The sequence below is a fragment of the Argopecten irradians genome, chromosome 5 (genome assembly GCF_041381155.1).
Source record: "Argopecten irradians isolate NY chromosome 5, Ai_NY, whole genome shotgun sequence".
In the NCBI taxonomy this organism is placed as follows: Eukaryota; Metazoa; Mollusca; class Bivalvia; order Pectinida; family Pectinidae; genus Argopecten; species Argopecten irradians.
This window is the reverse complement of record NC_091138.1, coordinates 23096617-23111794: the sequence shown is the minus strand read 5'-3', so window position 1 is coordinate 23111794 and position 15178 is coordinate 23096617. Positions and strand designations below refer to the sequence as shown.

General features: G+C 35.5%; 1 protein-coding gene across 17 annotated transcripts in view; it reads right to left on the bottom strand.

Moving 5' to 3' along the window:
* Window positions 1–773: 773 nt before the first annotated feature.
* The window catches only part of LOC138323262 (rap guanine nucleotide exchange factor 6-like), a 77562-nt gene continuing 63157 nt past the window's right edge, over window positions 774–15178 (bottom strand). For 14 of the 17 annotated variants that reach the window (XM_069267705.1, XM_069267714.1, XM_069267707.1 and 11 more), the window contains 4 exons: window positions 14184–14375; window positions 12713–12808; window positions 8450–8656; window positions 774–5024 (listed from right to left, as the gene is read on the bottom strand). In XM_069267705.1, the coding sequence (XP_069123806.1) occupies window positions 4993–5024; window positions 8450–8656; window positions 12713–12808; window positions 14184–14375 (527 nt within the window). In that variant the 3' untranslated portion in view covers window positions 774–4992. The remainder of the gene's footprint in view (window positions 5025–8449; window positions 8657–12712; window positions 12809–14183; window positions 14376–15178) is intronic. The other 3 variants (XM_069267712.1, XM_069267708.1, XM_069267715.1) reach the window with 3 other exon arrangements.

Here is a 15178-nt window from a genome sequence, read left to right as displayed (position 1 = left end):
TAAACAAGCTAACAGAAAACACTTCTTTGTTTGCTTTCATTTAATATTCTAAACTGTATATTGTTTGCAGAATCATTGGCACTATGGGTTTATGCCTTCAATGTATGAATCTAGTACATCATGTGCGTGTTTTACCCATTCTCTGGCTCTAACGGAGTCTACAAGCATAATACTGTGTAACATGAAGAGAAATCATTTCAAGGGTAAACATTCTTGGTTCGTCGATAGAACAATGATAACAAAATTATATAAAACCATGATTTGTTGTTGTTATAAACAACAAAACACGACGAAACTTTCATGTTCTACAGTACCTACCGCTTTAACATATTCAATTTTGAACTAAACGGATACAACTTGTTGTTTCCTCTTCCCATTTGAGTTCGAAAAAATATGTTCTTCCCGGTCCTTTCCCCAAATGAACATGTGTGTGAAGTTTCGTAGCCAGTTTGGGTTGCCAGATCAGCAGATGACATCCAGACATTATATAGTTGTAGATCTACTTTAAACCAATTTTCTTTGTGAATTTAGCGATCAAAGTTTGTTTCATCAAAATATACTAGAGATATTTTGAACGTTATTTCAATTAATATCTTTTTAATCATTGAATGCTAATCTTGATGAACTTCTTTTGGATCTTGTGAAATTAAGTAACCGCAAAAGGAAGTTTATGTAGTACCTAAATCTTCATTTCAGTGGTTTAAATAACAGTCCACCATCTTTAGACTCTCCTCTGTTCTGTTGAATTATAAAAAACAACCATAACAACACTAATCATTACTATAAACTGTACATATTTTATTATTTATTCTGTTCAATATGATCAATATATGACAATGGACATTGCTATATATGACAGGGGTGGGGAAGGCATGATTCCATTACTCTAGGTAACGATGATCAGTTTCAAAGGTAAATTTAGATTGAATTTGTGTTTCAATGTTTCAAACCCTTATTCAATATCAACAAAATTTAAAACAAAAATAATTAGCAACATTGCCTGCTTTAATTATGAAATGAAGTATTTGTAAATTTTGCCATTGTTTTTTTTAAACCAAGTAGAGTTGTACAATATTTTGGAGCCAAAAAAAAGATTTTAGTTCTTGCTTCACAGTGACAATATTGTGGGAGAGGAGTGAAGGAGGGAAGGAGCTTGAATAAATATGATATGATGATATTTATAATGTATACTAGTCTAGCATACATAACTTAAAATATGCGATCCTGGTCCATTTCCAGAATGGCCCGTGGTAAGTATGTATGCTACCTTACAGGTCCAGAGAAGTTTTCTTACAAGGGATACCATCGAGAAATTAGGTCTTTGGGAAATGCTTATTAGATCAAGTATATCTTAAAGGCACCAGAATTGTAATTGTTTGATAAGCAAAACATAACTGTACAGTTGAAATAATTGCACTTTTTGCAAGGTAGCATATGGTCCGAGTACATAATTATCATTGACAAGCTCCTGTTTACTTAGATATCCAGTCACTAATCATTGACAAGTTCCCGTTTACTTAGATATCCAGTCACTAATCATTGACAAGTTCCCGTTTACTTAGATATCCAGTCACTAATCATTGACAAGTTCCCGTTTACTTAGATATCCAGTCACTAATCATTGACAAGTTCCCGTTTACTTAGATATCCAGTCACTAATCATTGACAAGTTCCCGTTTACTTAGATATCCAGTCATTTATCGGGTTACATCCAGTGTAAAAAAATGTCTTATTCTCAAGTCCCCAAATTTCTGCTTTAATAAATAACGTGTACAAAGTAATTGATTCTGATACAAGATTATGTAAATAGTATGTTGTCAATCAGTTTGTTTCAATATAACGGTCACTTAATCTGTAACTCAACTCAATTAACGATAAATGATAGTATTAATGCTGTTCAAATAAACTCCATAAACGTTCTCCACTCTCATTACATAAGTAACCACAAATACCATCACACGTCTCTCTCCTTCACATTCTATCCTGGATCCATCTCTACATTCACTGACCACAAACACTCTTATCATTACCACAGAAACATACTAGCGGCACACATTCTAGTTCTCTAGCACAAGCTTAGACAAATCTCATATATAGTATTCTATTTGTCAACGTAATTAATGCACATGTTTCTGCATATTGTTTCAGATCTGTACGAGTAAAATTGACATTGATCAATACAAAATGTCAATATTTTACTTTGTGGTTATATTGCCAAGCCCCTTAACAATATTAATTAAATGTACACACATATAAAAGACAATACACAGGGTTGAACAGGACATGATAATACATTGGATACCGAAAGGCAACCACAACTTTCAACTTCTAACAATGTATATATTCAGGAATTTCATGAATCGAGGAATTTTAGAAACTTGGAAGCCACTTTTAGAGAGTGCATACACCAATATTAAGTGACGTTTAGTAATTTTTGAGTCGAAAGAAGGTACTGATCCAATTGATATGTTACCTTTATCCCTTTTATCCTAAACAGTACTGCATTTTTACAGCAGGGAGACATATTGTAAGAGTGCTGTTAGTCAGCTATCGCTTGATACAGTGGATCCTCGGTAATCCGAACACTTCCGTTCCCATCCCAAACCTTCCGAATTACAAATTTTCCTGAGTGCTAAAAACCGTCCTCATATCTTAGTTAATAATTACATTTGTTTCTCAACATTTCTGCCCAGATTGCGAGTTTTCTGGACTAACAACGTCGACATTATCACAGATCCACTGTATATATTTTAAGCTTGATAACTTAGGTATAAATTGAGAATATCACTATCTTTGATGTAAACAAGAGTAAGACTGGCCAAAAGGTGAATGTATTTGTCCTTCAAACATGTAATACAGAATGTTCATGTTTATCAATGATATTATAGCACTGTTACTATAAGTTATGTAATAACAATTCAAACTTGGGCAAGAATACTGAACAAACATTATACAGGTCAAACAATCTGTACATACATTCAACATTTTCTGTAGCTAGAACACAGATATTCTTTTGTTCAGGTGTATCTACTTTAATTTAGTACTCTGAAATCTGGAAATTTTGTGGTTTCACAAAAAAAAAATTTCTGAAGAGCATCGATACCAAAACAGAACTCTTTTAAAAATAAATATGAAAATTTTATCAAATCTTGCCATGGATTATGATCATGAGTACTTTAAAGCAAGACTTAAATCCTACAAAATGACAGATTTGACAGTACTTTGGTGCAAATCTTTGAGATTCTAAGACCAGAAATTTATCTAAACTGTAAAATACATTATTGATTCCTATAGATCTAAATGGATCCACTGCCAATTATAACTGATACATACAGAGGAGTACAGTGGTATCAGAGGATAGTTTGAGTCGAAATATGATTTCTTTGTCAATTTGGTCTTAACACTGTAGTTAAAGAGACAAATCCAAAGAGATACAAATTTATTACATTTTAGGTTTGGTCGTCTTCTTCACTTTAAAAAAAAAAAAAAAAAAAAACTTTACATGAAGATATGAGCTTTCACTTTCACTGAAAAATACTGCTGTGGATTAATAAATTGCTTTGGGGAAATTTTCATTCAATAAAGTAAAGATAAATTTAAAGTTGGATTCATTTTTGGACCAGGGAGATTACTTGACTGAGAGATATCTTTCTTCATTGATAATTAATACCAATGAGAATTATTTGAAATGTTACAGAAATAACCCTCTGATGCATCAGTAATAATTGGCACTTATAATATTTTTACTGGACTGTTTTTAGATGAAGTAGTCAATATGGAACCTTCCACACTAGCAAATGAATTGGTGAAAATTCTTTTTGAGTACCTTAAGCGAGTTGATGATGTTTGAAACAACAGGAACCTGGGTTCTACAGACATGGTATAAAATATACGGAAGCTCTCAGAATATTTCAACAAAAACATTAACAACAAAATCAAAATGAAATGGCACCAATGCATAGACTTACTGAGTAAAAGAGGAAACCCAGTCGTTCCCTCTCTAGTGTAGCACTATACGTTTTAGATTTCGAGAATGTAACCTGGGCACTGTGTCCGTTGTAAAATAGGTCACCAGCCTACAAAACACTGGCCATGTCCTCAGCCACAGGCTGTATATATAAAGGTAAACAGTTTTGCTGCTGATTGCTTATCGCAGTGTTGTCACGGGGTGGAAGTTCTATATTGTTCTGTGGTACCACCAGTATCATACAAGTACTTTTACAAGTCTAGGAGGTTAACTTCAAATCAAAAGTTTTTTCATCCAAAGAAAGTTGTTTGAAGTTTACCACAAGCACTTGTAGAACCATTGCCATTGCTCTCCATGTAACATTCACTCTGGGTTCAGATGATTCAAATCAGAGATATGGTATCACAGTCAATACCAATTGTGATGTTCAGTTATTGGACCCTGATGGAGACATCAGGACCAATTCAGGGGAAATGCTCATTACGAACATGATGATCATTTGAGATTCTATACTAAGCTCCAGACTGCCTAGACGATGAATAATGATGGTGATTCAGCTTGATAACTCCACACAGTAATAACAGCTGACCAGACTAGATTGGCAGATTCCTGTGACAGCTGACCAGACTAGAATGGCAGATCCTGTGACAAAGTCATCCGTAGGTGGATTACTGCCTCACAAAGATCACTGTACTGTTCCCATTTGATGTCCATGCTATGCAATTACGACAGTCATTGGAGCAAGCTGCATAAGATCTGCAGCAACTGTAAATGATATGGGAGAATTCACCACTGACATTGCACTTGATGACACTACAAGGTCAAGGACATGTCATCCGGACACGTTCTGTATAATAGTCCTATAGGAATCCAAATGATTTTTTCTGACTCATCCCCTGTTATCACAGACAAAACTTGTTTCTCTTATTGCACTTAGTCCATGCTGACCAGTCTCGAGACACTGTTGACATTCCACTGACCACTCAGCTGTCTCGTGGCTGACCAAGAGAGAAAGCACCTGCCCATCACACTGCAGACACCTGCTCTTCTTCTGCATCTACAAGTATAAAAAATATACAGTGGGTAAGTCAAAAAGCCCATAATATATAAATAATATGTCAATGACCAAACATACAATAATACATGACTAAGCACTTTAAAATGATAAACACTGACTATGTGAAACAAAATAGTCAGAGTCTAAAGTTAAAAATACTTTTTTACATTTATACAATGTCCACTTCCTGTTTTCCTTATATACATGTAATAAAACTCAACATCTTATTTAAAAAATCTTCCATGATAGGTAAAACTGTATTATTCCTAATTTATTTCCTGAGGCTCTTTAGCATGTTTATGGCAGTACCATAAGGTGACTTACACAAAATTTTACAGTATCATTGTTGACACTCTTATAAGGGCATAAAAACTTGACAATGTATTGTATCAGAGGTATCCAATTACAAAGCTGACAGGGTATTTCCCCTCTTTTCTTGACACTTGATCATGAACTATACAGCCATTAACAGAGATTTAAATAGCATAATTCTACTTTCCCTGTAGACCCAACATTCAGCCCCAGGGGAGTCATGTTTTAGTTTTTTTCCACAAATCCCTTTCCCATTCTGCTTCCCTGTGTTTGGTTCAAAATAATATCATTATCCATACTTTATGTGGTAGTGATTTGGCCTGTCCCCTCTACCCAAAGAATGTCAGACTTATTCACATAAAATCTGTTTCCATTTCCTCTAATATTTTTCTGTCTGACATAATGGACAGAATATATTCAGTACCTTAGAATTATTAACAATTTAAAGGAAACATTGATGTAATAATGTACAATAGTGGGAATAACCACTGCCAATGTTTCATGACATAAATTCACATTTGGGCCAAGTGAGCTTATAAAATACCAAGCATATAATAGACTTGCTCCCCTATGCTTACTATAGGCCCAATATAAGAGTTTGAGCTGCTTAGTTACTGAAGATAGTTACCAAAGATATTTGAATATTGATGCCTTCTTCCCCAACCAAGAACTCAAGGAAGGTCTAGGACCTTACTTTTATGACATATCGTAACAGCCTTTACCCAAGCATGACAGAGGCAATAGAACACAATTTATCAATGGTCCTTCAAATTGAAAGTTTATCCATTTCTTCATAGAATTTGTTTTATCCCTTCATCAAGCCAGTCAATAAGATATGAGGCAAATATAAACTGGTATATGAAAACAGTACATTATTACTGACATGACCATTTACATTTCTGATTCAGATTGCATGGTATTTAGTGAATACTTAAATAATAACCGAATTACAATTTGATTCTATTGTTGAGTCTTTTTCGAATTGTGAGCATTTGATTGAGAGTCTGAAAATGAACAATGGTTAGACCACAACAACTTCACATCACCAACGACTATTTACAAACATGCATCCAACTTATCTACAGCTCCAATCATCCATGTACTAACACCTACAGTTAATGTGTCAAAAATATCCTCAGTAAACATTGACAGTGTACATATTGTATACCGTGACACTGACTTAAAAGTTACAGTGACATTAAGATACAGGGGTACCAATCTATGAAATAAATCGGCTGCATTTTGGAGGGAGAGTCTGCCATTTGGTTTATAGCCTCAATGGAAAGCGTGTCATATGAATGTTCTTTATCTACCATTGGTATGAAAAAGACGGACTTCACGGAACCCAGACAAATATACCGAAGCTTAGAAGTTTCTTATTTCGAACACACAATGCCAGATTTGTCAGATTACATTGACGACATCACACAGATTAACATAGCTTTACAGTGGACACAGGTATGACATATGGAAGGGTAATTATAACAATTCAGACATTTGTGAAATAAAACAGATGACAGATTACATAGCTTCATTATGTTTGTCTGGGTTCGGTGAACACAGTCTTTTCCACACCAATGGTGGATAAAGATGAATTTATATGACACACTTACCGATGAGGCAATACAAAATGGTGGACTATTCACCTAAAATACATGCCATTGATGATGTAATTTGGTACCCTTGAGATAAGTGTTTAGAATGACAGCAAGATGACAAACATCTGATGTCTTATGTTTCACCAAGATCGCCAAAACTTCTAGTGTCTACATTGACACTGAATTTCTACTTTGACACCAAGATATTTCATTTGGTGCTTACATTGACACATTGTTTCTACAATAACACTCATAAGGTACGAGTTTGATAGCTCACTTAGGATAAAATAAAATTTATAACATGAAAAAAACACACAATCCATGCCAAAATGCAGAGACTGGATATCTGCTTGTCAGGAAATATTAAACATCTAAGTCAGTTTTATATAGTAGCAGTAATGATAAGAAAGTTGATAATGCATCCCGAGTTAAAAAAAAATGATCATGAAGACAATAATGAATATACTGTTTAAAAGAATATCATATAAATATAGTAATTAGCATTGAATCCCTATCTCTTTTGATATTGTAAAATCTGACATTGCTACAAATGTCCCCAACAACAGGTACAAGTTAGTGGGTCAGTGAAGGAAGAGGAACATCATGCTGTTGGTTTGGATTGTTAGATTCTTTAATTGTCCTGCAGATTAATCTTAGGTGTCTTTGGTTATCTTATGGAGCTAAGTTCAGAAGTATAAAATATGAATGACTGGGCAAAGATAGAGAGAGATTCCTTAATACTGTAACTGTATATTTGATAAGTCAGCATCCAATTCTAAGTATATTTAATTCAGTGATACCACAATGACTTTTAAAGTTCTCAAATTCATTGCCAAATATTTTTTTTTAAATTAAAAATGTAGGGAGCACTGCTTTACACTCAGTAAATGAAAGATGAATATACTTTCAAGCCATGGTAAATTGAAACTATCAAACAGATCTCAAAATGAAACAGTAATTCAGAAATGTGTCAATTTCAAAAACAATTTTAGATGATGTTCGACCCTTTATCTAGTAATTACTAGACTGCGATGAGTATATATGATAATCCTAATCGTTTTAGGGGCACATGGAATGGTTGATTTCCATTTGTAAATGCCTACACAGCTAGGCCAGTTCTTTCAACTGATTTCATGCAAAGTAACTGGGATTTTATTTGAAACAGAATTTTCTGGGAATTGAAGGGAAAGTAATTTTTTTTCACACAAGATCCAAATCTGACAAACCTTTCTGATTTATGAGTCTGGTCGGTCATCTGGCCATGCTGATAGCCTTAAAACTGGAAATAAGTGAATTACAAGATCTCTGTAACTGTAACCAGGCTATTATTTTGTTTTGAACAAATATCTATCTTAAATAACAAGCCAATCGTTAACAATGAACAATATCACAAACAGCCACAAGGCTTCACTAAAGCTTTCACAGTCGACACACAGCAAGGACATCCACTGGACAAGTACAGAACAAGACGTGATCGACACTAGGACCTTACCACACACACGTCAGGTCACCTACCATCCATTGACGAACTGTAATGTCTATCGCCCGACGACACCTCGCCATTCTGTTGGTAGCCCACAACGCCATCATGCGAGCGCGTTCTTTCCATCTGCCACATGTGTTTCTGGCGGGCATACTGCGCCATTTGCGTAGCAGAGCGGTAGTCAGGGAGTGGCGGACGCCTTACATTTGTGTACGTTTGGTGAATATATTGGCTATATGCTGTAGGAGGAAAGGCAGAAGGAGAGACTAGACATCAAATCAACAGAGTCATACACAACAAGCTATACACACAGTCTCACATATTTAGTCAATGGTGACTTTTGACATTTATATTGATCAATAATGTTCTAGCCTAAAGATAATTCCTCAAACTTAAATCAAAATTTAAGATAAGTTGTTATTAGAAGCTACAATCTTTATTTCACAACAGTTTTTAAAAGTTAATACTTATTTTATCTTACTACAATTTTGAGGCTGAATAATTTTAAGTTGAATGTAATTTTAGCTACTATACTTAAAACTTGTTTGTTAGATTTAAACCATGTGACATTCATTTATTTGTTGATCTGAGTGCAGATTTATCAGTTAGGATTACATACCATCTACCGTATCTATGTCAAGCAGATATATTCATCAAAGCAAATTCTGATTAAATATGATTCTCTAATAATAATTTTCCAATAAATACTGCAAAACAATATACTTTTGCTCTCTACATGACCCTATTGTTCTGTCTTCATGAATCAGCAGTCTATCTTGATACATGTCATGATCAGTGACTTAGCAGACTGGTTCAACCCTGTCAGAATCAGTGACTCCACCATAGACTGACTCACACCTTTCTCTGATCACAGTGACTCAATAGACAGAATCAGTGTGACTCAGACCCTTCTCTTGTCACAGTGACTTAATAGACAGACTCCATGTGACTCGGGCCTTTCTCTTGTCACAGTGACTCAATAGACAGACTCAGTGTGACTCAGCCCTTTCTCTTGTCACAGTGACTCCATAGACAGACGCAGTGTGACTCAGACCTTTCTCTTGTCACAGTGACTCAAAAGACAGACTCCGTGTGACTCAGAAATTTCTCTTGTCACTGTGACTCAATAGACAGACTCAGTGCGACTCAGCCCTTAATGTCAGAGTGACTCAATAGACAGACTCAGTGCGACTCAGCCCTTAATGTCAGAGTGACTCAATAGACAGACTCAATGTGACTCAGACCTTTCTCTTGTCACAGTGACTCAATAGACAGACTCCATGTGACTCAGACCGTTCTCTTGTCACAGTGACTCAATAGAGAGACTCAGTGTGACTCAGCCCTTTATGTCACAGTGACTTGGACCTTTCACATGTCACAATGACCTGGAAGAGTCCATAAGCTCAATCACATGGTACTCTGACTAAGCTCTGTGACAGTGACTAGTTTGTCTGACTTAGCCCTGTCACATGTCACATTGTCACAGTGACTAGTCTGACCTGGTCCTGTCACATTGCCCAAGTGACTAGTTTGTCTGACTTAGCCCTGTCACATGTCACATTGCCACAGTGACTGGTCTGACCTGGTCCTGTCACACTATCCCAGAGACTAGTTTGTCTGACTTAGCCCTGTCACATGTCACATTGTGCCAGTGACTGGTCTGACCTGCTCCTGTCACACTGTCCCAGTGACTTGTTTGTCTGACTTTGCCCTGTCACATGTCACATTGCCACAGTGACTGGTCTGACCTGGTCCTTTCACACTGTCCCAGTGACTTGTTTGTCTGACTTAGCCATGTCATATGTCACATTCTCACAGTGACTGGTCTGACCTGGTCCTTTCACACTGTCCCAGTGACTTGTTTGTCTGACTTAGCCATGTCATATGTCACATTCTCACAGTGACTGGTCTGACCTGGTCCTGTCACAATGTCACAGTGACTTGTTGGCCTGACTTAGCCATGTCATATGTCACATTCTCACAGTGACTGGTCTGACCTGGTCCTGTCATTGTCCCAGTGACTTGTTGGCCTGACTTTGATACAGTATCATGATGCAGTGAGGATACAAAGTTCTACAGTAAGTGATGATGTGGTGAGTACATTGTGCTTATTTATAATGAATGTGCTGAACCACATTTACATACTAAACTTTCATCAGGAACACTTGAAGGTCATACACCTCATATTCACAAGAAACTTCTGATGTCTAGGAAGTCTTTTTTTCTCTCTTTCTTCATTTTGTTTCTTTTCAAAATTCTTCATATGATCTTTTTATATGACTTTAATCTTTATTTACAGAATTAACACAAACATTATCATCTTAATGTTTTTTTAATTAAAGGAATTCACTTGTAAATTAACCAGTAGCACAAATGGCAAACATCAAATATTCCAAGATAAACATTTAAATAATACATCCATGTTACTCCAAATATATTAAAAGGCATTTAATTTTTGTTATTTCAAAAATCTAAGAATAAAACAAAATATTTCTTGCAATATGGAGCTCTAGATTCACCACACTTTGATCTTCATGTGATCTGGATGAAAGATCTAATGCAAAAATGTGGCAAAGTGAACCAAGATCACAAAAATTTTACTTCTATAAAAAATGCACAGCTACTGTCAAAATTTCATATCTTAACAAAGTAGTTCAATATATTTTAAATTGAGCTTTGATTATTTATGTGTTTTACAATTTGGTTGAAGGTTTTAATTAGATTTATCATAAGGATGTTAAAAAATATTTAAAAAATTGTAAATCCTTGTTGATGGTTAAAAATTTTATGGGGTTTCATCAAATCAGAATCTGTGGAATTCAAGGGAGGTAACAAACTTTGTCATGGTAAATCAAAGGGAGTAAGGGGAGGTAACACATATTCCTCTATGTAACTTATATAATTACATACAGATTCAGCAGGAGCAAAGGGAGGGAGCAAATGTTTCTGTCCATTCATATTTAAAATGTATATCACACATACAGAACCGCCTATCATATTTATGGTGAATTTGTGTGTATAGACTATACATTCAGAACTGTCTAATATTTATGGTGAATGTTAATAATTATGTATTTTTTCAAATGATCAAAAATACAATCTATCGCAAATGTGATTCACAATCTATCATTACCTTTTTTTTTTTTTTTGTAAATAAATCAATATAATTTTCAAAAGTCACCAACCAAGAGAAATCTTCCAGAATTCTTGTTACGTATATTTCTGACATATAAGATCATGTGCAGACTGTCATTTGTTTGGTAATATAGAGTTGATATATGCTGACCTTAGACCTGATCATGCTGTACATTCATACTAATGTTGAGATGTTTATAACTGGTGAGATTATTAGTGCATGCACATTGATAACCCTGTACCAGGAAGCATAGCCATGCATTAACTACTATTTAGCATACGCTAGGTAAATTTGTGGTGAGTGACAAGTTCATGCGCTGTGGATTTCATGGCACCAAAATTTTACTGTTTTAGGCAAAAGAACAAAGTAATTTTGATTTCTTAATTTTCAAAAATTGACATTGAACAATGATTTTGATCTCTTTTTTTTCAATTTCTATAGAAGAATTTATCAACTGCAGTCAAATTTGACGACCCCAAACAATTAAATACCAGGTACCATGAAATGTAAGCCAAGTTAATTCACTGTTCCTTTTCTCAAGTTTTACACATTTGTATAAATAATGTGTAAAATTGATCTGGATAAAAACACTACAACCGACTGCTAGCTCACACAGATAACCTTTGTGGGACAGACTAAATCCTAAACATCTAACATACTACAATACTTTACCAACTTATGATATTGTTTCTCATCCCTAATATTTTCTCTGAGAAGATTAAATTATCTTCCCCTTTTTAAGTGTCCAAAATATATTTTATCATCTCCTTTTTTCAATAATTTGCCTACTACAACAACTAATTTCCCTTTCATATGTTTTCAAAACAGGAGAAATTTATCTCCCCTTTGGGACCTTCTAACAGAATTATCGCCATTTTTTATATTCCCTCTAAAAGCAGTAAACTATCCATCTTTTCCGAAATTTCAGTTTATTCTCAAAAAGTAGTATCTAAACCATAATTTCAAATTAATAAAGAATATACCATTACTTGTTGTCTACACATGAGGGAAACCTATTAATAAGAGCCCTGGGTGACCTCCCCTTACGTGATGCTAGTAGTCGAGTGTAAACTTGTCTTGGGTACATTAACACTGTATACCCTGATACCACATGCTCGCTGTGGATCAATTATTGAGCCAAGCGCTGCGGCCTCCTCACCTGGAGAGTTTTGCATGACAACATCGTACGTCGGCAGTGGAGGTCTGACCCCCGGAGGGATTGGAGGCGTAGGATGGTGAGGGGCAGACAGGGGCCCTGAAATACCAATACAACAGCTACTACCAACAAGTAAACAAAAGCATCCACTCACAGTCTGTCCACTGGCTACACATTACAATCTGTACGTATTTGTATTGTGGCAGCGACAGACTGACAACATGGATGTGAGCAGAGGTACGGTACACATCATGGTAACAAATGTCAACATTTCATACAGAGCAGTGAAGCATCATAAGAAATAGCTGGGAAAGACAAGCAGTTCAATATCCTAACTGGCATACAAAGTTTGATACAGGCAACACAAGATTTAGACACTAACACTGTTCCTTCAGCCATTGGTACATTATCTGGATTATTTAACTCCAAGTTTGATTTCCATAGGATTAATGGTTGAATTCAATGAAGCAAGCACAATTTAGTATGTACCAGTAAATTTATCTATGTGTTGTTATAATGTGTCATAATCCTCCAAATTTTCTGTCCCTAGCTGTGACACTTCAGAAATTGGCAAAGCTTTGTAATTTAACAGCAATTGATAAGCATTCATTATTCATTTTTTTCTTTCTTTCAAAAGCAGTTAAGCAAATTAAAATAGATGTTAAGAGTCTCGATTTTGTTATCGTTACCATCTACACACAATCTTTAACACACCAATGGCTCAATTCAGTCTACACAAATAAATCTTTTACAGGGGACAAAGAAGTTTGTATTCATAGCAAGGGGCTAGCACAAAGATATTTACATAAATAGCAAACCTAGACAAGGAAGAGCGACTTTAGAACACAGAACATTCATATGACAATTTCAAATTGAGAACAAGGAAGAGCTTTACAATTATAGAAATAGCCATAGAATTTTGATAAAAACTCTCTTCAACAGTGCATATATTTCAAACAAAAGTGTCTAAATTCAAACCAGGAACAACACATCTGAATCATAATCTAAGTTGAAGGCCTCATAGATATACAACACATTGAGATGGTTCTACAATCCAGATCAGAGGGAGCCTGACATGATTATACTGTAAAGAACCATTGTCTATAAATATCAGATAGGATAGGTAAACTGTATGGTCTCTCTAAAAGCAGGGACTGCACTAACAAAGCAGATACATTAAACTAGGAAAGCTAAAAGTTCACCTGACACTTTTTAAAATCCAATATTAGATCACGTTTTAACGCATATACTATTATATTTCATCTATCACAAAAAACTTTAAAAAATTAAAAAATCAATTGAAGGGAGTATTAAACCTGACTGAATATTTGTTTATCCCTAAGACAAAATGGGTAAGTTTACACTGTCATTGAGATGCAGCAGAACCTTTTAAAGGGGAGATAAATCCATCATGCATTATTTTAGATATTGGAGGAGAGAAGGACTAGCTTGCTATATTGAAGTACTGACTTACCTGTCTGAGGGGGATGTGAAGGGTGGGAGAACTTCCTCTGCTGTGGGGGTGAGTTGTTTGAGCTGGCGGAGTTAGTACTCTGGGTATCGTAGTTGGACGACATGCTATGACGACTAGAATCTGACTCATAATGCTGGTGTGAGCTGTGTGTGCTGCCTGTGGGACTCGCCGACTCCCCTGAACCCATCGACCCTGTAATCCAGAAATCATAATAATATCAACCCACTGACTCCCCAGAAACCATCCACACTGTAACCCAGAAATCACAGTAATACTGACCTGATGACTCCCCAGAACCCATCCACCCAGTAACCCAGAAATCATAATAATATCAACCCACTATCATCCCAGGAAATATCCACCCTGTAACCCAGAAATCATAATATTGACCTGATGACTCCCCAGAACCCATCAACCCTGTAACCCAGAAATCATAATGATATTGACTTAATGACTCCCCAGAACCCATGGACCCTGTAACCCAGAAATCATGATAATACTGACCTAATGACTCCCCAGAACCCATGGACCCTGTAACCTAGAAATTTTAATATCATCATGATCAACCTACTGACTCCCAATTGACATTTACCCTACAATAAATCCACCCTGAAATCACACTCCTCTGAACAATTTACTGACTTACTAGAACCTATAAACTTAGGAAAATTCCTGTAAGGCCAGTACTGGTATGTTTGATAATTGCAAAGTAAGTTAATAGGGATCAACTGTAAGTTTAACACTGAATTAGAATGTGCTGAACATTATAGCTAGGATACTCCTTCCAACCATCCCCACTAACCTTATGTTATATACTTAATTAATGATGTGAGCATACAGATATTTGCAAAGAAAGTCTATAATATCAATTACAAACATAGACATTTGACACAAACTGGTGTTTTGTTAGTCTTTACAGAGTAAATTAGAGGTGTATAAAACAAAGTTTGTACAATCAAGTTTTCGACAAAGACAAATCTAAAACATATTTCATT